Source organism: Spermophilus citellus (genome assembly GCF_964194105.1).
Source record: "Spermophilus citellus genome assembly, chromosome: 6".
NCBI lineage: Eukaryota > Metazoa > Chordata > Mammalia > Rodentia > Sciuridae > Spermophilus > Spermophilus citellus.
Window position 1 is genome coordinate 153,639,599 of NC_138187.1, and position 24,021 is coordinate 153,663,619.

The 24,021-nt window shown below is 33.8% G+C and overlaps 1 protein-coding gene across 11 annotated transcripts in view; it reads right to left on the reverse strand.

Moving 5' to 3' along the window:
- Positions 1-24,021, reverse strand: part of CEP350 (centrosomal protein 350) — a 170,072-nt gene that overhangs the window by 77,569 nt on the left and 68,482 nt on the right. For all 11 annotated transcript variants that reach the window (XM_081297495.1, XM_081297494.1, XM_081297503.1 and 8 more), the window contains 11 exons: positions 20,407-20,593; positions 19,000-19,220; positions 18,207-18,370; positions 11,882-11,992; positions 11,230-11,370; positions 9,739-9,875; positions 8,826-8,948; positions 5,309-5,478; positions 3,619-3,815; positions 2,471-2,655; positions 1,793-1,880 (listed from right to left, as the gene is read on the reverse strand). In XM_081297495.1, the coding sequence (XP_081153621.1) occupies positions 1,793-1,880; positions 2,471-2,655; positions 3,619-3,815; positions 5,309-5,478; positions 8,826-8,948; positions 9,739-9,875; positions 11,230-11,370; positions 11,882-11,992; positions 18,207-18,370; positions 19,000-19,220; positions 20,407-20,593 (1,724 nt within the window). The remainder of the gene's footprint in view (positions 1-1,792; positions 1,881-2,470; positions 2,656-3,618; positions 3,816-5,308; positions 5,479-8,825; positions 8,949-9,738; positions 9,876-11,229; positions 11,371-11,881; positions 11,993-18,206; positions 18,371-18,999; positions 19,221-20,406; positions 20,594-24,021) is intronic.

Genomic DNA, 24,021 nt, shown 5'->3' on the forward strand with positions numbered 1-24,021 from the left:
AGCCTACAAAAAGCAACACTTAAGACAACTGACTTCTCCACAAAAACAATGAAAAGTGATAAACACTGGAAAGTGATCTTTAAAAGTGCTGAAATAATTCTACAAAATATCCTTTAAAAAATGATAAAACTAATACACTTTCAAACTAACAAAACCCGAAAAAAATGTGCCATCAATAAGCATGCAATGAAATATTATATTGAAATTAATTTGTGCTTCAAAGGATGCTATTAAAGTGAAAAGAAATACTACAGAATGAGAGAACATATTTACAAATGTATTTTTCTTCTACTTTACAAACTGAAAGCTACTGTATTGCAACAGTATAGAAAGTAAGTCACCAATTTTAACTAAGACAAATCTTATTTACTTTAAAACCTTTGTTTTAGGGGCTGGGACTGTGGCTCAGCGATAGAGCACTCGCCTAGCATGGGCAGGACCCGGGTTCGATCCTCAGCACCACATAAAAATAAAGGCATTGTGTTGTGTCCATCTACACCTAATAAATATTTTTTTTAAAATCGTACCTTAAAACAAACAAACAAACCTTTGTTTTAGACTAAAAAGTCATAACTTTTTTTTTTAATTAAGTTTGGAATTTTTTCAAATTCACATCAGTTATGTTTCCTGTGGTTAATTTTACTTTTAAAAATTATTTTAAGTAATAATCTAATATATAACTCAAATAAACAAGTTTGTATATCATCTAACACAGTAGATCTCACCTGACAACAGGTCAATAAGGGAAAAGAAAACTAGAATCTATTAAATACTTACCAGGTACTGTGAAACACACTTTACATATGTTACCTCATTTAATCCTCACAACCACCATATGAAAGTATAATCCCCACTCCTACAGATGAGGAAATTAAGTCTCAGAGAGCTACTTAAACTTGACCATGATTAGATAGTTGTAACTAACACTGAGTATTTACCATTGTTTCAAGGTCTACTCTAAATTTATTTTATGCATTAACTCATCTATCCTTCCCTAATGTCCCTATAAAGAATATTACTATTATTGCTCTCAATTTACAGATGAAGAAACTGAGACACAGAAATTAAGTAATTTGTTCAAGGTTATAAAACCTACAATTAGTAGAGCTGAAATGCTTGCCTAGGTAATCTGACTTCAGAGCATGAATTCTTTTTTTTGGGGGGGATGTGAGGGGGCAGGTACTGGGAATTGAACCCACAGGCATTTTACCACTGAGCCACATCCCAGCTCCAGAGCCTGAATTCTTTTTTTTTTTTTTTAATATTTATTTTTTAGTTTTAGGTGGACACAATATCTTTATTTTTAATGTGGTGTTGAGGATCGAATCCAACGCCTCGCACATGCCAGGTGAGCGCGATACTGCCTGAGCCACATCCCCAGCCCCTGAATTCTTCATCATCAAACTACCTTGCTGTCTCTCCAGGATTCAAAACCAAGGCCTTTCTAATCCCACTAAGTCAAAATTTGTCAATATGTAATTAATATGTTGTGAAACTCTCTGAAGGGAAGTGATGACTCAAAAATTAATCTAAATATACTCTTACACATATCTTAATTTTTAAAATTCAAATCATTTCAAAAAATTATTCTATTCATACTATAGAAAGGCAGCAGATTTGATTGTGTTCAATTTTAATGTAAGAGAAATATGGTAAACTACCAAGCAACCTCTATAATCAGGGCAAGAGTCAACTAAATCCCATTTAAGGTGATAATAAGAAAAAGAGATTATTAGGCAAACATAATTTGCCTATGATAAATTTTTTTAAAGAGACATTTTTCCTAACATACCTTCTCTTGCTGCAATCTTAAAAGCAAACCACGCTGTTTTTTCCGGAGTGGGGGCATTTTATCATCCTCTCCCTTGTCTCGTAGATGTCTGCAAATAATATTTTTCATTGAGACAAAGACTAAATTCATGTTATAATTTCAAGAATTCTTGGTTACTAACAAGTTCACAAACTTAGCATTTTCAAAAGTTGAAAACAGTTGTTATATGCAGCAGCAGTTAATATCTCAGCAAGCATTCTACTGATTATGTAATACATGTAAGCCCTAGACTGTCTTTTAAAGATCGGAGGACTCTGAACAATTTGCAACACTATAGAGGAATTAAGTATAGGACAACAACAGGAGGATCAGTTAGACTGTAAAAGAGAAATGAAAACAAAATATTATATGGGTAGGAAGGAAGTCTTGAAAGTAACACAAATCAAAGATTATTGCCATATTCCTGGATTGTTAAAACTAGGTTAATTTAATCATATCAAATTAAATGAGGAGAGGCTAGGGATATAGCTCAGTGATAGAGCATGTACTTATTAGCATGTACAAGGTCCTAGGTTTAATAACCAGAAGCACACACAAAAAAAAAATTAAATGAGGAAACAAAAATATTTTAAAACATAAAGCATTTACTTTTTATGGAAGTAACTGAACAATGAAAACTATGCTACTGAAAGAACTTACTTTTTTTGATGTTCTAGCCAAGCTAATTCAGCTTTGGTTTTCTCCTTCAAAGCCTTTTCTCGAAGACGCAGAAGCGAAGATTGGTGAGCTGCCCTCATTTCCTCTTCCTTCATATACTGTCGAACCATCTCCATAGTAAATTTAGAAAAGCTATCTTGTCCTCCTGAGAATGGCATGCTCAGCTCCTAAAGTAGAGAGTTTATTTCAAGTTTTTTATCTATTAAACATTTTGATATTTAATATCATTAATAAGAGATACACATTCATAAAAATAAATTATGGGGCTGGGGCTGTAGCTTAGTGGCAAACTGCTTGACTGGCACGTGTGAGGCATTGGGTTGGATCCTCAGCACCACATAAAAATAAATAAAATAAAGGTATGAATAAATGAATAAATAAATTATGAAGCCAAGAGTAGTGGTATTTGTCAGCAATTAGAGCCACAACAACTTAGCAGGATCTCACCTCAAAAATAAACAAATAAATAAATAAAAAGTATTTTACATTAGCAAGGTCCTCAGCAATTTAGTGAGATGCTATCTCAAAATAAAAAATAAAAGGGCTGGGGATATGGCTCAGTGGTTAAGCACCTTGGGTTCAATCCCTGATACCAAACAAACACACACACACATACACACACACACACACACACACAAAAGTATTATACAAGGCTGCCAACCACGTAAGAAAACATTCTTCAAAAAGGCACATAAAAGGGATTAAAACACATTGCTATTTAATCAGTCAGTAAATCTTAATAAATAATTACTGTACAACATGTACAGTACCAGGGATACAAAATAGGGTAAGAATTTGTTCCTGTTTTCCAGAAGTGATATGATTTAGAAAGAAGAATGAATGTAAATTTTTAAATGGAGCTAAGTAGAAGAGTAAAGCAATTTAAAAGCCCATAGAAATAATACTGACTCATTTCCTTAGAGGCCATATCTTATTTTAATGAATAAGTTTATATTCTACTTTATAAGGAAAGGGAAGCCAGATTTTTAGAAGGAAAATAAAACATAAAACTGATTTTTAGGAAAAGAATTCTGATTGTTGACAACTGAGTTCAAACATAAAATGTATCCTTGTACCTTTAAGAGAATGCATCCACAAACATTTACCTCCACAGGCAAACAGAAACACACCTTGGCAGAAGACAGTGTGGTCTTGTCTGGGGAAGCTTCTTCATCAGAGTCATCATGATGGCCTCTTTTCTTTTCCATGTTAAATCTGCGATGACTCTCAGAAGGTAGTAAAGATCGAAAAGATTTTTCTTCTATTTCATCTTCCGTCATGGATTCATCAAATTTCAGAGAATATTCTGTTGCAACAGAAGTTGAATCTAAAAAATTAGGAAGAAAGCAGATTTTATCATTGTAACTGCTCTCAGGAGGTATTTAAACTTAGCCTGTTTGCCTCTTTCTGGCACAATCCAACATAAATTCATAGAACTGATCACTAGCAACTTAATAGACTTGGAATAATAAAATTCAATTACCTTACAAACGTGAAAAAAAAACTCTTAAAAACCTAGAAACACTAGGAAAAAAATTCCTTCATTAAAGAGTTCTTACAAATCAATTAGAAAACTACTAATACACCTTTAAAAAAACAAGAAAAGGTCCATGATGAGACGTTCCACAAAGGAAATGTAAACACTCAAAATGATGTTAAAAAAAAAAAAGTTTAATATTACTGGCAAAAATGACAAACTATCTTCTTAGAATTCCAGGCTTAGAGACGTAATATAATGCATATATACTCACACACAGGCGCAATTGCTTTTTCTATCCATCCATCCAACAAGGTAAACAAAAATTCATACTGATGTCTCTGACTCAAATTCAGTACCAAAGAGTTCACGCTTGTCTTCCTTTTCTTATATTACCTGTAACTTCCCTTTTTAACACTGAGAAACCTGGCTCCCACCATCCAATCTTCACTTACTTATTTGTTCAACACCAACACACAGTTAAAGAACTATTAATTGGGCTGGGGAAACAGCTCAGTTGGTAAAGTGCTTGCCTCACATTCACAAGGACCTGGGTTCAATCCCCAGCACCATACACACACACACACACACACACACACACACACACACACAAAGAATTATTAACCTATATCTCTGCAAAAAACAAGTTTACCAACTAGAATATGGGTTTATGTACTATTACTTTTGGATTAGGCTTACTGTTTTTAATCATAACACCATTTCCAGTTACTTAGACCACCTCTTTTTCCCCAGCAATGGTTAAATTTGGTCGTCAACCTGACCGGATTGAGATGCTAAAAAATTGGTAAAAACATTCTGTGTGTGTCTTTGAGGGTACTTCTTCCAGAGAAGACTGGCTTATCTGAATGCCCTCCTTTGTTTCATATTGTCTACTTCAGTCCAAACTGGCAATGTCCCTGCAGGTAACATTCCATCTGTATTTCTGGATTCTGCTGAGATGGCTAATCAAACTCATGAGCAATCTTTTGTGGAGTGACTGCCCAGCCACACCAAAACATGCTCGCGCTCTCTCTCTCTCTCTCTCTCTCTCTCTTTTTTTTTTTAATTTTTTTTTGATTTATGGATAGGCTTAGAATTTTCTAAATCTTAATTTCTGGTTCTTTTTTGCTTAACAATTCCTTCAATTTATTGTAAGTAGCAAAGAGAAACTACGACACACCTTAGAAATGTCTTAGTTAAATATCCCCCATCATTTTTGACTTCTACTTTTCTTAAAACACTAAGACACAATTCAGTCAAGCCATTTGCCATTTTTTTAAAAAAATTACCTTTATTCCAGTTTCAATGCAAACAATTATGCATTCATGTGCAAAGAAAGTTACCTTTCTCATCAGGAAGAGATGGAACACTATCACTTCGTAAAGAATCATTTGCAGCAGTCTGAACCTGTTCATCAATTGAACTCTCCATATTTTCACCACAAAGTTTCTTCTCATTTTCCTTAAAAGACAGAACTGAAGGACTTTCTTGACGGCTGCTACTGCTACTACTTCTGTTTATGGATGTTAACAGAAACAAACAAAAAAACAAATAAGGATCATAACTTCAAAGAAAACTTATCTGACCAAAGGACTGTGCCTTATAACCACATTATGCAATGAAGAAACATGTAATATAAAAACAAAAACTAAGTAGATATAAGTCTGAGAATACACTATTTTGGAAAAGATGTCTCACTTTGAAATAATCACAACAGGCAAACACTATTCTTATATTATTGTTCCCTTTTTCCTTTACTTTCAAAGTCAAAGTTCTGGGAAAAGGGGGCTTCTACTCACTATTTCTATTTCCTTTCATTACATCACGATCTCTTACAATCTGATGCTCTCCCAATTGCTACACTGGAACTATTCTTTTTTAAACTATCTAAACTTCTAACTGGAAAATCAAATAATTTTTTTCTCTGTAACATTAGATGTTGTTGATCTCCATCTTCTTTAAAAGCTCTATTTGCTAAAGAAACTATAGAAAAAAGTCTACTTCAGGGTAATCTGGATGAAAGATATTTTAAGACTGCATTATTTTTCCAAGTTTTCTGAAAGTCTGACATGTTAAAATTGTTTGATAAGAATTCTTCTTTCTTATATTCCAGGGTTCTATTCTCACTTATCTTCCCACCTCCCTAAGAAGTTTTCCTGTGTTTTGCCACTTGTTTTTAATTTTTATCTTTCTTTAAAATGATGGTATTCCCTAGAATTTTATTTTGGTTCCTTTCTCTTTTATGTTACATAACATTTTCCTTGAACAATCAAATGGCATGCTTGTAACTTCAACTATTATCACTCAGACTAAACCTCAACTCTGTATTAGCAGCGATTTCCTTCCCTCAACATTGCCTCAAGTATACAAATGCATACCAGACTTCTGATTTTGACTATCCTTCAGCCAACAAATGAACACTGTGCAGTATTCTCACAAATGTTTCCCTTCTTATTTTTCTTAATTATTCACTGATTTAAAAAGGGGGTGCGTATTAGAAGCCTATCCTGATTCAGCTTTTAAGAGCCTCTCCAAATGCTATTTCTGAAATAGAAAATATTTCTGAAATTCCTGTCCTTCTCTCTCTGTTCACTAATTTAAGATTCATTTCAAGTATTATTTCTGTGAAGTTCTCAAGGACTCCTTCCCATTTTTCCAGGAAGGGTTCATCATTTCTATTCCTGTGTTCGTATTTTTAATGTGTATTTAAATGACAATATGGCTTAATAAATGTTTCCAAAAGGGTAAATCTAATAAAGCTATAAAAAGATACAATGCAAGAATCACAGCCTTTGGGACAGATATACCCTGTATTTCTCCTTTTCTAGCAAAGCAATAAACCTTCTTTTTTCCTTTTTCTCAAAACCATGTCCTCATTGTTGGATTGGTATTGGGCACAAGGATCAAATTTTCAGCAACAATAATGGCATTAGAGTTTTTTAGGTCCTTATTTCTTAGACATATGCACTGAAGTATTAATTGGTCAAATGATATGATCTAGGATTTGCTTTAAAATACTCTAGTAAAAGAAAACATTGAAAGGGTATGCTAAATTGCTCAGGGCCTTGCTAAGTTGCTGAGTGGGCTTCAGACTTGTGATCCTCCTGCATCAGTCTCCCAAGCAGCTGGGATTACAGACATGGGCCACCGCACCTGGCAAGGATCAACTATGAAGGGACTTTTATGGTATGCCAAATAATTTGAACTTTACCTTGAATGGTCTGAGAGGATTCAAATAAGTGAATGACTAAGTTGGCTGCAAATTTTATAAAAATCACCCTGCTCACCATGTGGCCAATGAATACAGTGGGTAAAGATGAGAGGATGAGGAGACCTATTATAGTCTACCGAAGTATTGACAATAAGGAATGCTGGAAAATAACCTTTAAAACCTCATTCAAGGATTGAATCATAAATGAAAACTAGAGACATTAATACTGTGCTAACTACCAAAGAAAAACTTATTTAATATTTTTATAATGATTATGATTAGTGCACATGCTAATGTTAAGAAATATGGGCCATTCTGTCTTATTTGACTTTTCTTTAGGGAAGTAAAACAATATCTTGTGATTAATTTTATCATGCATACTATGTGTTTAGAGTTTTATTCAATACAACTATACTGGAATTAACTGTGAAATGGTTAAAAATATCACCAATGCTTCAGTTTAGAGATCTAAATTTTCTATTTGAAGCTATTGGGATACAATCATCCTTGTGACTTTCTGGGTAATAGTAAGTGGGAGGTGAATCAGTGGATTTTAGAAGACAAGGAGTTCTGACAAACTCATTATATTCTCAAATGTTAAGTACTTTTAATTGCCTTATTTTGTTAGAGGAACAATTTGGTAGAATATATTGAAATGTCCAGTAAGTAGATACAAAGAGTAGACCAAAGTATGAAAAAAAAACAAAACAGTATTTTATTGTTTAACAGACCTCAAACAGTTAATATGTACAGAGATTTTAAGAACAAGTAATTCATGAAAAGTATAATCTTAGGTGCAGTGTTTTCTGGCAGAACAAGTGAACTTAAATTACCAGACTTTTGCAGGGATTTCAGCAATACTTTTTGTATGAAAAATTCATTAACTTTGCAGATTAATTTAACGAACTTTTGCTTGTTACATGTATTTCTATGCATGTGAAATGTGGTATTATAATGAAAGAAAGAAGCTTTCACTCTATGTGGAAATAAATCTTTAATAATAAAAAAAAGAAAAAGAAATATGGGCCAGGTGCAGTGGTGCACACCTGTAATCCCAGCAACTTGGGAGACTGAGGCAGAAGGATCACAAGTTCAAAGCCAGCCTCAGCAACTTAGCAAGGCTCTAAGCAATTCAGCGAGATCCTGGCTCAAAATTAAAAAAAATCAAAAGAGGTAGGGATATGGCTCAGTGGTAGAGCAACCTTGGGTTCAATTCCAAGAACCAAAAAAAAAAAAAGAAAGAAAGAAAATATGAACGCCAATAAGAAAATGTGCAATAAACATAGGCTTTGGAAGCTGATAAGTCAATTTCAATGTCTTGGTGTGTCACTACTATGTGACTCTGGGGGAAATGCTTAACATTTCCATGGGCCTCAGTTCCCTAATCTATGAAGACAACATTAGCTGACTTGGAAAGATGCTGTGAAGATTAAAGGTAAGAAAAACAACATATACAATACTTATGCAACTAGACTCTCAAGGAGTAGTAGCTGTATTACATGGATGGACTATTTGTAAGTTACCTAATTAAAGAGACAGCCATTGTTCCATTTACAGAAATAAGAAGTCAAGGAAAAGCAATGTTTAAGCCCTTTGTTAGAGTTTGCCAAACTGAATCAATTAAAAAAAAAAAAACAAACTGTCTTCACCTTTGATCATGATTCTTGTATCTTGAAGACTCAGAGTAAGTATTGAATGAAGGGGAATACTTTTGATGCTTTGTGTCAAGGGTCTCTTCTTTACTCTGAGAGAGTGAAAAAGATTGACTTATCCTACAAAGAAAATAAAAACGGATTCAACATCCAGTCTCCAATAAGAGAAAGATTTTGAAGACTGTTTAATAGTAAACGAGATAAAATCTTGAATGCATAGATATTATGAAGTAACTGTTACAAAATATTTGAGGGGAAAAAGGCATTCAATGATAAAAAAGGACATATAGTACATAAAGGATACCTTCTGCTTAATTAAGGGAAACAAACCCACAACAGTCCCTAATATCAATGAATGCAAATAGAGGCTAAAAATCTATAAATTGGAGAAAATCAAAGTATGATTTTAAAAAATAACACACATAAATATATGATCTTGTCATCCAGCTCATCTAAAAAAAACTTTGATTTTTCATTGTTTCTAGAACAAACACAAAAGCCTTGAAATCTGTAAGATCCTATCAAAATGCATTGTCTCCTCTTTGTTCACTTCCTCTAGTCACACTGGTCTTCTGTTCATTTCCTTAAACATGTCATGTTCTTTCTTCCCTCAGAGCTTTATAATTGCCTATTCTTTACCTTCGTCTTATCACTAATTTCCCATCCACTAGATGTTACCACAAGCTTGAATTTCTCATGAATGCCTTTTCTAACCTCCTTATACCCCTGTCTCCTGAGATATGGAGTTCCTTTCTTTCATGACACTCATGTCCAGTATTTTAAGTATTTATTCATTCAACTGAGTATTTATATTTCCTACTAGATTTTATGCCAATAACTAAATTCCTAGTGCCTTGGACACAGAGATACTCACTGGAGATGAGTGTCTGATGAATGAATGAATACTAACCTATCTGTTTCAGCTCTGGTCCTCAATTGTTTCATGAAGTCTGGAAGGTGTTGCTGCTGGTGATCATACAGCATTGGCAGAGGAGCTCCTGAAGCAGTGATGGCGTCTGAGATATGAGTTCGAGTCAATTCTGCCATCTAAATATGAACACACAACAAAAGCAAACACAGATGTAAAAGATGTCACAGAAGAACTGAGAGGGAGCAGTATCTTCGAAAGGATAACTTGATAGAAAAAAAGCAAATTCTGCTACTAATACGTGAAATATCGTGGGCATGTCATTTAGCCTCTTTAAATCCCAACAGGCTCATCTTATAAAAACAAAGATGTTAACTACATAATTTCTAAGCTATAATAATCTACAAATTAGAGAGAACACCTTCAAGTCATATAATAAGCAGTAATAAATCTTTTTAAGAATCAATTCAATTACTTCCTTTATAGGGCTTTCCCTACTAACAATGTGAAGTACTTCTGCCCTACTCTTCACCACTATTCCAATTGCTGCATATATTATTCATTTGGCATTTATTCTATTATGGTTTTGAGTTATTTCTCCTACTGATGATTTAAAAGTATTTTTGAAATCTTTTGTTATGTTTTCTACTATGTTAAAATTTTCTTGAGAAAGGAGACTCAATTTTATATTTATTTGTACAACCCTATGGTACCCCAAAATATAGTAGGTTCATGAATTTTTAATAACTGAGTCATTTTTCTAATAGTCCTAACTTTTCCTTAAATAAATTATAATTGCTAAAATAAAATGTCAGGAGATAATTTATTTTATAGAGAAAGCAATGAAATTATTTCTGGCTTTACCCTTGGTACAATTAAAAAAAAAAACACATGGACTAATATTCTTCTGGATAAAAAAATGAAAAAATGAAACATCACCATATGAAGCAGACAGTGGTTCCCTGAGGCCAAGATTGAGTACTAACTGCAAAGAGGCATGTTGGAACTGATAGAAATATTCTACTATTGATTATGGTGGTATTTATAGGGAATTATATATTATGTACTTTTTATTTATTTATTTATTTATTTATTTATTTATTTATTTATTTTAGTTTTCAGCGGACACAACATCTTTGTTTGTATGTGGTGCTGAGGATCAAACCCAGGCTGCACGCACGCCAGGCGAGCGCGCTTACCGCTTGAGCCACATCCCCAGCCCTATTATGTACTTTAAAAGTATGTACTGCATTCTTTTTAAGTTATACATCAATAAAGTTAATATCTTTTTAGAAAGCTAATCAGAGGGCAGAAATTTAGAATTCATCTCCATCTTTTTTCTGATTCCCTAACATTCATATGCACAACATATTCTAATAAGAATTTTAAAATTCTTTTATCAAAAGGGACCCAATAAGAGTCACTGATTCAAATTACGTCGTTGTTAGATGTTAGGAGCTTATTATTGATAAGATCAAAGTTATTTGACTGACTAAAAACTAAAAAGGAAAATCACTCTCCAGAGGGTCTCACCTCACAGATCTGGCGAGCTGCATCTGTGGTTAGGCGAGCAGTCTCTGTTTGCTGAGCTGCTATTTTACAAGTTGCTTCCTGAAGGACTTCGGTTACTTCCCTTTGTGATTTAACCACCTGCTGTAATGATTCTGCATGGACCTACAAATAAAAGGGGGTAAGAAAAGAAGTTAGGTTTCAGTATCCCTTCTACCCAAATTAAGTTTTTATTTTTAATCTTTTCGATTGTAAATGGACACAATACCTGTATTTTATGCTAAGGGCTTCACATGTGCTAGGCAGGCACTCTACCACTGAACTACAACCTTTGCCCCAAATTAAGTTTTAATCTATATCTGTTTCATAAACCAAGTGCCTTGTGAAAAAACACTTGATTATATGGTGGATTTCATAATTTAAGTATTTACTTTATCATTCAGAGTTGATGTGTCTGGACAAATAATTTATGACATACCTCAGTTGCCACTTTTCTAAACTGGGATTAAATCTTGCCTATTTATTTCAGAGGGTTGCTACAAATCCCATACAAAGAATTTAAACATTCTTGTTTACATCCTTTCTCTTTTATTCCTATGTAATTTAAAAAACTACAGTAATTTCTAAGATACAAATTTAGGTTTAGAAAACCAGTACCTACTGTAAAATAAATTACCTGAGCTGCTTTGTTTCGAGTTTCTTCTAATTGTCTCTGACATTCCAGAGCTTCTTGTTCAGCCTTCAGTTTCAAAAGGGCCAAATCTCTTTCATGGCGTTGCTGCTGTGCCTTCAAAATCAAGAAATGGTCAAATATTAATCCTAAGGTACTAAACTATTTCAACACAGTGACTACCATAAACACAATGCTTGCTTCTTCCTCTTTTTTTTTTGAAACAGGGTCTCAGTACGTTGCCCAAGCTGGTCTTGAACTCACGTTCCCCGTCTCAACCTCAAGAAGAGCTAAGATTCTGGATACAAACCACCACGCCCAGCTCAGAAAGCTATCTTTCTAACACAAATGATTTAGAACACCCAAATAGAGCCTAGGTCTGGGTTTTAGCTTAGTGGTAGAGTGCTTGATTGGCACATGTGAAGCACTGAATTCAATCCTCAGCACCACATAAAAATAAATAAAATAAAGGTATTGTGTCCATCTAAACTAAATATATATATATATATATATATATATATATATATATATATATATATATATATTTTAGATTAGAATCTAAAGGAAAGATAGTAAGGACAGTCATTAGTCATTTGTTAGACCACCCACGATATCTTAATTAATATAGAAATATACAAAAATTCCAAGGCATGAAATTAAGAACTGATGCCAACAAGCTGGTTAGAAAGCAAAAATTATAGCATCTAACTCGGGGAAAAAAAAAAATAGGTCCTTTGAGTGAAAATAAAGACAATATCTCATATCTCACAATGTTGCCTGTTTCATTTTAATTTTGAAGGAACAGCCTCATTAAAAATAAATAAACAGAAAAAGACATCAGATTCATAAATTAAGATGTCTATTCTCCACAGACTGTTATAACCATTCTAGCAAAAATCGTACCAGGCCTTTTTATTTTGGTAGAAACTTAGGTGGAAATGCAAACTACCTAGCATGGACAACACCATCTTGAAAAAGAAGACAAAGTTGGAGAAATTACATTCTGATTTCAACACCATAAATTCACAGTAATAAGATAGTAAGAACAGAAATAGATCAATAGAAAAGAGCAAAGTCCAGAAACAGATGTACATATAAGTGGCTACTTAATCATTGATTTGTACACTAATGTAATTGAAGTTTTGTTTTGTTTTTTAAGAAAATGGTGCTGGAATAACTGACTATTCATATGAAGGAAAAATGAACTTGGACTCCCTTTGCTCATTTAAACCTCAATATTAACTTGAAGTTCACACACTTATAAGAGACAAAACTAAAAACTTTTTAGAAAAGTATTTATTAGAGTATTTTAATCTCTTAGAGTAGGCAAAGAATACTTAGAAAAAAAGCACTACCATAAAAAGATGAAAAGTTAAAAACAAGAATTTATCAAAACTAAAAACTTCTCTCCTTAGAAGACATGTTTAAAAAGTAAGCTGTGGGGGCTGGGATTGTGGCTCAGCGGTGGAGCGCTCGCCTAGCATGTTTGGGACCCAGGTTCGATCCTCAGCAACACATAAAAAATAATAATAACAACAAAGGCATTGTGTTGTGTCCATCTACACCTTAAAAATACACTACAGAAATAATTAGATAATTAGAAATTGTAATTAAATAATTAGATAATTAGAAGATAATTAGAAATTATTTTGAAACCTCATACTCCAATAAAATAGAAGATACTGAAGGCATCAATAAATTCCTTAAGTCATAAGAGTCATATGAGATCTGTCCAGATTGAGTCAGGAAGACATACATAACTCAAACAGACCAATATCAAGTGAGGAAATAGAAGAAGCCATCAAAAGATTACCAACCAGGACCGGATGGATATACAGCAGAGTTTTACAAGACCTTTAAAGAAGAACTAATACCAATACTCTTCAATCTATTTCAGGAAATAGAAAAAGAGGAAGTACTTCCAAATTCATTTGATGAGGCTAATATCACCCTGATTCCAAAACCAGACAAAGACACTTCAAAGAAAGAAAACTTCAGACCAACATCTTTAATGAATATAGATGCAAAAATCTTGAATAAAATTCTGGCAAATCAGATACAAAAATATTTCAAAATGATCGTGTACCATGATCAAGTGGGATTCATCCCCAGGATGCAAGGGTGGTTCAACATACAGAAATCAATAAATGTAATTCACCACAACAATAGACTTAAAGAACCATATGATCATCTTGATACATGCAGAAAAAGCATTTGACAAAATACAGCACCCCTTTATGTTCAAAACACTAGAAAAACTAGGGACAACAGGAACTTACCTCAAAATTGTAAAAGCTATCTACGCTAAGCCTCAGGCCAACAACATTGTAAACGGAGAAAACCTGAAGGCATTCCCTCTAAAATCTGGAACAAGACAGGGATGCCCTCTCTCACCACTTCTATTCAACATAGTTCTTGAAGCACTGGCCGGAGCAATTAGACAAAAGAAATTAAAGGAATAACTATAGGAAAAGAAGAATTTAAACTAGCACTGTGTGCTGATGATACGATTCTATACCTAGAAGACCCAAAAGGCTCTACCAAGAAACTTCTAGAACTAGTAAATGAATTCAGCAAAGTGGCAGGATATAAATCAACACCCATAAATCAAAGGCATTCCTGTATATCAGTGACAAAGCCTCTGAAATGGAAATGAGGAAAACTACCCCATGCACAATATCCTCAAAAAAAAAAAAAAAAAAACACTTGGGAATCAACTTAACAAAAGAGGTGAAAGATCTATACAATGAAAACTATAGAACCCTAAAGAGAGAAACAGAAGAAGACCTTAGAAGAAAGATATACCTTGCTCATGGATAGATAGGATTAATATTGTTAAAATGGCCATATTACCAAAAGTACTTTACAGATTCAATGCGATTCTGATCAAAATCCCAATGGCATTTCTCACAGAAATAGAAAAAGCAATTATGAAATTCATCTGGAAAAATAAGAGACCCAGAATAGCTAAAGCAATTCTAAGCAGGAAGAGTGAAACAGGTGGTATTGCTATGCCAGATCTTAAACTATACTACAGAGCAATAGTAACAAAAACAGCATGGTTCTGGCACCAAAACAGGCTGGAAGATCAATGGTACAGAATAGAGGATACTGAGACTAACCCATAAAATTACAACTACCTTATAGTAGACAAAGGTGCTAAAAACATGCAATGGAGAAAGGATAGCATTTTTAACAAATGGTGCTGGGAAAACTGGAAATCCATATGCAACAAAATGAAATTGAATCTCTATCTCTCACCATGCACAAAAGTTAACTCAAAATGGATCAACGATCTAGGAATCAAACCAGAGACTCTGCGTCTAATAGAAGAAAAAGTTGGCCCTAATTTTCATCACGTGGGGTTAGGCCCCAATTTCCTTAATAAGATACCTATAGCACAAGAATTAAAACCAAGAATCAACAAATGGGACGAATTCAAACTAAAAAGTTTTTTCTCAGCAAGAGAAATAATATCTGAGGTGAATAGGGAGCCTACATCCTGGGAACAAATTTTTACCCCTCACACATCAGATAGAACTCTAATCTCTACAGTATACAAAACTCAAAAAGCTAAACACCAAAAAAACAAATAACACAATCAACAAATGGGCCAAGGACCTGAACAGACACTTCTCAGAAGAGGATATACAATCAATCAACAAATACACGAAAAAATGCTCACCATCTCTAGCAATCAGAGAAATGCAAATTAAAACCACTGTAAGATTGGGGGGGGGGGGAGATACACTCATACATTGCTGGTGGGACTGAAAATTGGTGCAGCCAACTTGCAAAGCAGTATGGAGATTCCTTGGAAAGCTGGAAATGAAACCACCATTTGACCCAGCTATCCCTCTTCATGGTCTATACCCAAAGGACTAAAAACAGCATACTACAGGGACACAGCCACATCAATGTTTACAGCAGCACAGTTCACAATAGCTAGACTGTGGAGCCAACCTAGATGCCCTTCAATGGATGAATGGATAAAAAAATGTGCATTTATACACAATGGAATATTACTTGGCACTAAAAAACAACAAGATCATGGCATTTGTAGGGAAATGGGTGGCATTAGAGCAAATCATGCTAAGTGAAGTAAGCCAATCCCAAAAAAAACAAATGCTGAATGTGACTCAAAATGGGGGGTGACTCAAAATGGGGTAGGGAGGAAGAGCATGGGAAGAAGATTACCTCTAGATAGGGAAGAGAGGTGAGAGGGAAAGGAAGGGAGAAGGGGAATTGCATGGAAGATGGAAGGAGACCCTCATCGTTATAAGAGAATACAAGTATGAAGATGTGAGGGAAAAAAAAAAAAGAATAGAGTCACCTTAGATTGGGTAGAGAGAAGTGATGGGAGGGGGGGGAGGGGATGGGGGGAAAGGAAGGATAGTAGAATGAAACAGACATTATTATTACTGTGTGTATATACGTGACTGCATGACCAATGTGATTCTGCAACCTGTACACTCAGAAAAATGAGAAATTATATCCCATCTAATTCAAATGTATGATATGTCAAGATCATTGTACTGTCATGTGTAACTAATTAAAACAAATAAAAAATTTTAAAAATATATATATTAAAAAAAGTAAGCCATAGGGGCTGGGGCTGTGGCTCAGGTAGAGTGCTCACCTAGCACATGCGAGGCCCAGGGTTCGATCCTTCGCACCACATAAAAATGAATAAGTAGTGTCCAACTACAACTAAAAAATACATATTTTTTTTTAAAAAAAGTAAGCCATGAACTGGGATATGATATTTTAATTACATCTGAAAAGAACTTGTTTCCAGAATATATAAAGAATTCCTGTAACTCTAACTAAAATACAATCCGAATACGAAAGATTTGAACAGACATTCACAAAAGGTGTAAGAATGGTCAATAAATACATAAAAAGATGATCAACTTCATCAGTCATAAGGGAAATACAAATCACAACCTCAGTGAGATGCTATTTCACTTTCACAAGAATTGTAATTTAAAAGAATAATATTAAATGATATTAAGAATAGGGAACAACTGGAACTTTCAGATATTGCTATAGGAAAGTAAAATGTTATGAACATTTTGGAAATATTTATATAAGCCCCAAACTGGACATAATCCAAATGTATACCAACAGGAAAGTGAACTAATTGTGAGATTTCCATCAATGGACTCTTTTTTTTTTTTCTTTTCCCTTAAGGTGATCTTTATTTTTTATTAATTTTTTAAAATTTATATATGACAGCAGAATGCATTATAATTCATATTACACATATACAGCACAATTTTTCATATGTCTGGTTATATACAAAGTATATTCACACCAATTCGTGGCTTCATACATGTACTTTGATAATGATGAGCATCACATTCCACCATCATTTCTAACCCCCTGCCTCCTCCCTTCCCCTCCTATCCCTCTGCCCCATCTGGAGTTCGTCTATTCTTCCCATGCTCCCTCTCCCTACCCCACTATGAATCAGCCTCCTTATATCAGAGAAAACATTCGGCATTTGGTTTCAATGGACTCTTACCAGGCCCAAAAACAACTGATATAATGAAATGGATAAATTGATGATGAATAAAATAAACACAACAGAGTTCAAAGTATTCTTGAACTTTATGTAAGTTCAAGAAAACGCAAAATAAATGATGGTGTTAGGATGGTAATCATCTTAGGAGATGAAGTGAAAATGGGTTATGGATCAACTTTCTGGGGTAATGGAAATGTTCTATGTCTTGATTAGGTGGCCATAACATACTACCATATACTCCGGTCAAAATTCATCAAAGCTTCATGCATAAAATCTGAAAATTTTATTGTAGGTAAACAACATCTCATTTTAAAAAGAAGATACTGTTAGCACTCTCACTGAGGAACACTGCTTAGACCTCTGAATTTTTGTTTGCTAAGGAAAAGTCCACATTATGCTGGCTTTATAAAAAAAAAAAAAAATTTGGATCTCACAAACTTTTATGGTTTGGTACCAAAAAAAGCATTATTTTTTTAAAAATTCTGATTATAAATGAAAAGAGAAGATATTAAGAAGGACTAACTTTCATACAGTCATTAAAACAAAACATAAAACAGGAGACAGACACACACACAGAACGATTGTTCTATTATTCTGCTGCCTAAACACCATATTTTCAATATTCTCTTAAGTACCCTATGTGATAGTTTTTCCCATGGTTATTTATGGGTGCTGTCCAGCTGACTTACTATTTGGCAGTTCAAAAGTTAATTTTTTAACTCATCATTGAGATTATTTTAAGTAGCAAAGTTAAAAAAAAAAAAAAAAAAAAAAAAACTCCAGAAAGACAAAGACCACAATTACCTTTATGATCTGAGCCAGAGACACACTTTCCTGCTGGGCAAGTGAAATGCCTCTTACTCTTTCTACATCTGACAGTTGGTGCACTGACTCCTCAATGGCACTCAGATAATTGAGTTCTGCTGTCATACGATGCTGGAGGCCAGCAGGAGAAAAGCGTTTCGAACCTAGGGTATAAAAATTGGAAAAGTTCACATGAAATTACACATCAAGATTTCTAAAATTGGGCTGGGGATGTGGCTCAAGCGGTAGCGCGCTTGCCTGGCATGTGCGTGGCGCTGGGTTGGATCCTCAGCACCACATACAAATGAAGATGTTGTGTCCGCCAAAAACTAAAGAATAAATATTAAAAAATTCTCTCTCTCTCTCTAAAAAAAAAAAAAAAAAAAAAAAAAGATTTCTAAAATTTATCTCCGATTATAAGAGCCAGAAACAAATAGCTTTCCTTTATAGGACAGATGGTGACTAACTTATACAATGTATTTTAAGCTACTTCTTTTACATGCATGTGTTTGCACATGTGTATACAGACATACATACACTTATAAACACTTCAGAATGCACAAATGGGATACATTCTTTAGGTTATGCTGGCAACACAGGAAAAAACTGTCACTACTGCACTAATCAATCTTTCATGCTTTTCAATCTTTTGATTTCCCACATAGCTTTTTAATACCTCAAAGAGAAATCACATACATTTGAAAAAACATTTTCCGATGGTGTACCCAAAAAAAGAAATCTTCAAGAAAATATGTAATATCTTATTTTAAAAATTATAACTGGATCCACTTACCTGGTGTTGAAGTCATCTCTGTGGCTGTTCTGCTAGCAGCCAGGTTCACATCAGTAAAAGATGCACTGGGTTTAAATCCTGTTGTACTTGCGGGAATTATCACTGAGGACTTAGATTTTTCTAAGGAAGTCCCAGGAAGGTCGAACTGTAACAATTTCTGGGAACTTGGAGATAGCGGAGAAGTTGGAGTTTTTGGAGTTTTTCCCTTGTCTGATGAGACACTAGAAATTTTATTTCATAAAGACATAAGGAAAAAAAAACTACTTTGAGCTAAACATAATAACAACATACATTACTTTCTTTACCAACATAAGCTTTAACAAGCTATGATTTATTTATTTATTCAACAGTAATTACACTGAATCAATGACTATGAACACTCCCCTAACTGCTAGATTTATAACAGTGTAAGTACAATCCCTGAGTACAATCCATGCCCTGAATAAAATGGAAAAGGGGCCTCTTGATTAAATTGGCACTTAATTCCTCTGTAATGTATGTTATGATTCATTGTAGTGAAAGTAATGTTTTCTAGAATCAACATTATATAACAATAAAAATACGATTGTATGTAAAAGTATGTAAAGTCATATTAAAAAATTGTCTGAAAATGTGTCTGAAACAAAAACTGAAGGTTATTTGTAATCAACAGGCTAAGCATATATAACATTAAAAAGTAGGAAATAAAAACAAGAGTAGGCAAACTCCATAATCACTATAAAAATAAGTTTTCAAGAATCTGCTTGAAGGGCTAAAGCTATATAGCTCAGTTGGCAGAGTGCTTGCCTTGCATGCACAAGGTCCTGGGTTCGATTCCCAGCACCAAAAAAAAAAAAAAAAAAAAAAATCTGCTTGAGTGATCTAATAAACTGAATAGGAGAAAAAACGTTTATAGGAAGAACTAATTCCAACAATGAGACCAAAAGGATGCTAAAGAATTGGTTGTGTTGAAAGAGTAGAAGAACACAGTTTGGAAACAAAATCTGTAGAGAAAGAAATGAGATACTTTATGGAAATCCAAAGGAAATACTTAAGTAAAATTAGATTCTTGGGTTGGTTTATGGGATAACTAACCTTTCAAAGCACCCAAGAAAGGAAGATGCTTAGGTCAAAAGACTTCACCACAAACACCGTGGCAATGGCTTTCAGAACAGAAAGATGAGCTGTGCTTGAGGCACAGAATTCCTGAATAAGAGGTTTTTAACAGTTTAGGCGAGAGATGACCATACCCTAAAATCTAATCTAGAGCTATGAACAAAGTTTTTTCAGAACTACAGAATTTTATAGGAGCTCAGAAATGCACAGTTAACTACCAGGGTGAAATTAATCAAATGAAAATTTTGACTATCAGTGATATTTTAACTTTATTATAATTGGGATTACAGTATAAAGCATACATTACTTTACCTCACAGAATGCCCAGAAAGTTCTTCCAAAGTGCTATCAACGTCAATAGTTTGCTCATAATCTTTAGCAGAGAGTTTGCTTTTGGCCCCAGATTTCTTTCCTTGATGGGAACCACGTTCTGAACTAGAATGTACTTTTTCCTCATCAATAAGTGTGTTTTGAACATTTCCAGTGAATGAATCCAACCCTGTAAAGTAAATTTCTTATAAAGTTGATACACAATATGAGTTACCAAAGAGATATAACTGATAGATAGATTTCAATAAAGTAATTAAAAATTACAGACAGGAATACTTAAAAATTGTCTTATATTTAAAATGTTTTCCTTTATCTAAAATAGAATAACCATCCTTTTGCTTCTATTTAATGAAAGTAAAAAGTCTTCCATTAATATATTCTACCTGCTATTAATAAGTTGTTCTTTGCTTATCTAATAATAAAAGATAAATATATTAAACAAATAACCACAAAGAAGTTTTTTAAGGATAAAATTCAGAGCTGGGGAGAAAATTAGTAGCAAGTGCCAAATGAATTACACAATTCTTTTGAAAAACTTCATGGCAAGAACAATGTACATAAAAATGTTAATGTTCTCCTACTAAAAATAATCTTACTTATTGGGATATATCTTATAGAGACTATTGAAATAACAAAAATCATGCATGATAGTCAATGCTTAACTTTATAACTTTATTTTAACATGTATTTCCAATATAGACTAATAAATCTAAATTACATTAATAATAGTAATTTGAGCTATTTAAAATGCACTTCATATATATTACTCTATTGCTGTTAAATATCTCATAAAGTAGGTATTATATCCCCAATTTACTAATGAGGTAACTAGTGATCTACAAGTCTTAAAAATAATTGCTTAAGGATGCAAAAGATGTACACCCAGGCTTCCTCATATGAGTTTCTGCACTGTTCACTTAAATGGTAATGTTTAAATAGCAGCCTGGGAAAATTTTCTGATTACTTTTTTTTAAAGCAAAATATAGAATTGTATATATATTTTAGCAGCAGCTAAATTTTTTTAAATGTATATAATTAAAAAATCAAAAGAAAGTACAGAAGTGCGGGAGTAGGGGTAGGCTATACACCATTGTTCATAGCAGTATTATTCCAATAGCTAAAAGATAAAAGCAACACAATTGTCCTTCATTAGGTGAGTGAATAAAGATAAGATACAACCATATAATAGAATATTATTCAGCTTTAAAAAGGAAGGACATTCTGACACAGGCTACCACACAGGTGAAATCTGAAGACATTATGGTAAGTGAAACCAGCCAGTCACAGAAGGACAAATACCATACAATTCCACTTGTATGAGACAGCGAGAATTGGCAAACTCAAGAACAGGAAATAGAAAAGTTGTTACCAGGGGTTGGGGAAAAAGGAGAATGAGAGTTACCATATAATAGATACAGATTTTCAGTTTGGAAAAATAAAAACTTTTTAGAGATGGATGGTGGTGATGGTTGCACTATAGTGCAATATGAATGCTCTTAATAATACAGAATAGTACATTTAAAGTTGAATTATTCAAGGAATCATTAATCAATTAGAAAGGACTCTAAAGTCTATAATCTCTAGGCTAGAAGCAAACTATTAATACTGTTTATGTTTAATTTTTCTATAGTAAAGATGTATTGTTTTAATAAAAACATTACTCATTTAATACTACTCTTTGAAAATAAATACAGAATGTAAAAACTGTTACTGATTTTAAACAACCAGAAATTGTATATAATACGATGTTTTAAACAAGAAAGACCTCAATTCCTGCTGATGAAAATGAATGGAAAGAAAATGTTTACGCTTACATTAAAAGACTGCCAAATGAAAATACATTTACATGCCAGGCACAGTGATGCACACCTGTAGTCCCAGCAGCTTGGGAGGCTGAGGCAGGAGGATTATGAGTTGAAAACCAGCCTCAGCAACTTAGCAAGGCCCTGAGCAACTTCACAAGACACTGTCTCTAGATAAAATATTAAAACGGAAGATGTAGCTTGGTGGTAAAGCAACACTGGGTTCAATCCCCAGCACAAAAAACAAAGAAAGAAAGTACATTTACATAACTCAAAGTCCATTAAAATAAGTTTCTTCTTAGTATTACCACCCAAACCTACCAACCACACTGGGTAAGGATTTTTCACACAAGCATGCAGATACTCTTTTTCACCACCAAAAGGAGTATTCATAATAAAAATTACAGAGATTTTAGAACTTCAGGGACGAAGGAGAAGCTACATTTAAGATGTTGCTGTGGAAAAGGAAATATATTCAGGTCTTATTGCATTGTGAAAAGGGACTGGGGTTATCTAAAAGCCACAAATCGCTGTATTTTATCTGTTATATTTTAGATTATAATTTTTAAAAAATCTACATTGATTCCTCTCACTTTTACTCATTTATACTCAACATATCATATTTTAAAGTTGCATGGCATACTGTGGTAGACAGTAGACAGGATTTGGGAATCAAAAGTCAGAATCTGGGTTTTACTAATAATGCATTAGTGATCTTAGGTGAGACACTAACAGCAATGCATAACAACTGCAAAATAAAACAATTGAGCAAGGTCAGCATTTCCCAAACCTTTCCAGCTGAATTCTAAAGCTATGCAATAATGAAGGAAGAAAGGACCCTTGTCAAATAAATTTGGAAAATGCTTCACAGTATAGCCCCATCCTTATTCTAAAATCAAGAAATACAGACTTTAAACTATACTACAGAGCTACAGTAGCAAAAATGACATAGTATCGGCGCCAAAATAGATTTGGGGACCAATAATACAGAATAGAGGACAGAGAGACAACTCACACAAACACAGTTGTCTCATTCGAGAAAAAAGTGCCAAAAACATTCAGTGAAGAAAGATAGCCTATTCATCAAATAGTGCTGGCAAAACTGGAAATCCATATTTAGCAAAATGAAATTAAACCTCTATCTCTCATCCTGCACAAAAATCAACTCAAAGTGGATCAAAGACTTAGGCTCTGGACACAGACCCTGCCACTAACAGAAGAAAAAGTAGGCGCAATCTTTACCATGTCGGCCTAGGATCTAACTTCCTTAACAAGATCCCTGAAGCACAAGAAATAAAATCAAGAATCAATAAATGGGATGGATTTAAATTAAAAAAGCTTCTCCTCAGCAAAGGAAATAATCAATAATGTGAGAAAAGAGCCTACAGATTGGGAGAAAATCTTTATCACATGCCACTTCAATAAAGCATTAATCTCTAGGATATATAAATAATTCAAAAAACTTAACACCAAAAAAACAAATAACCCAATAAATGGGCTAAGGAAGGACTCGAACAGAAAAGACACTTCAAAGAAGAAATACAATCAATCAACAAATATATGAAAAAGTGTTCAACGTCTCTAGCAATAAGAGAAATCAAAACTACACAAAGATTTCATCTCGGGGCTGGGGATGTGGCTCAAGCGGTAGCGCGCTCGCCTGGCATGCGTGCGGCCCGGGTTCGATCCTCAGCACCACATACCAACAAAGATGTTGTGTCCGCCGAGAACTAAAAAATGAATATTAAAAATTCTCTCTCTCTCTCTCTCTAAAAAAAAAAAAAAAAAAAAGATT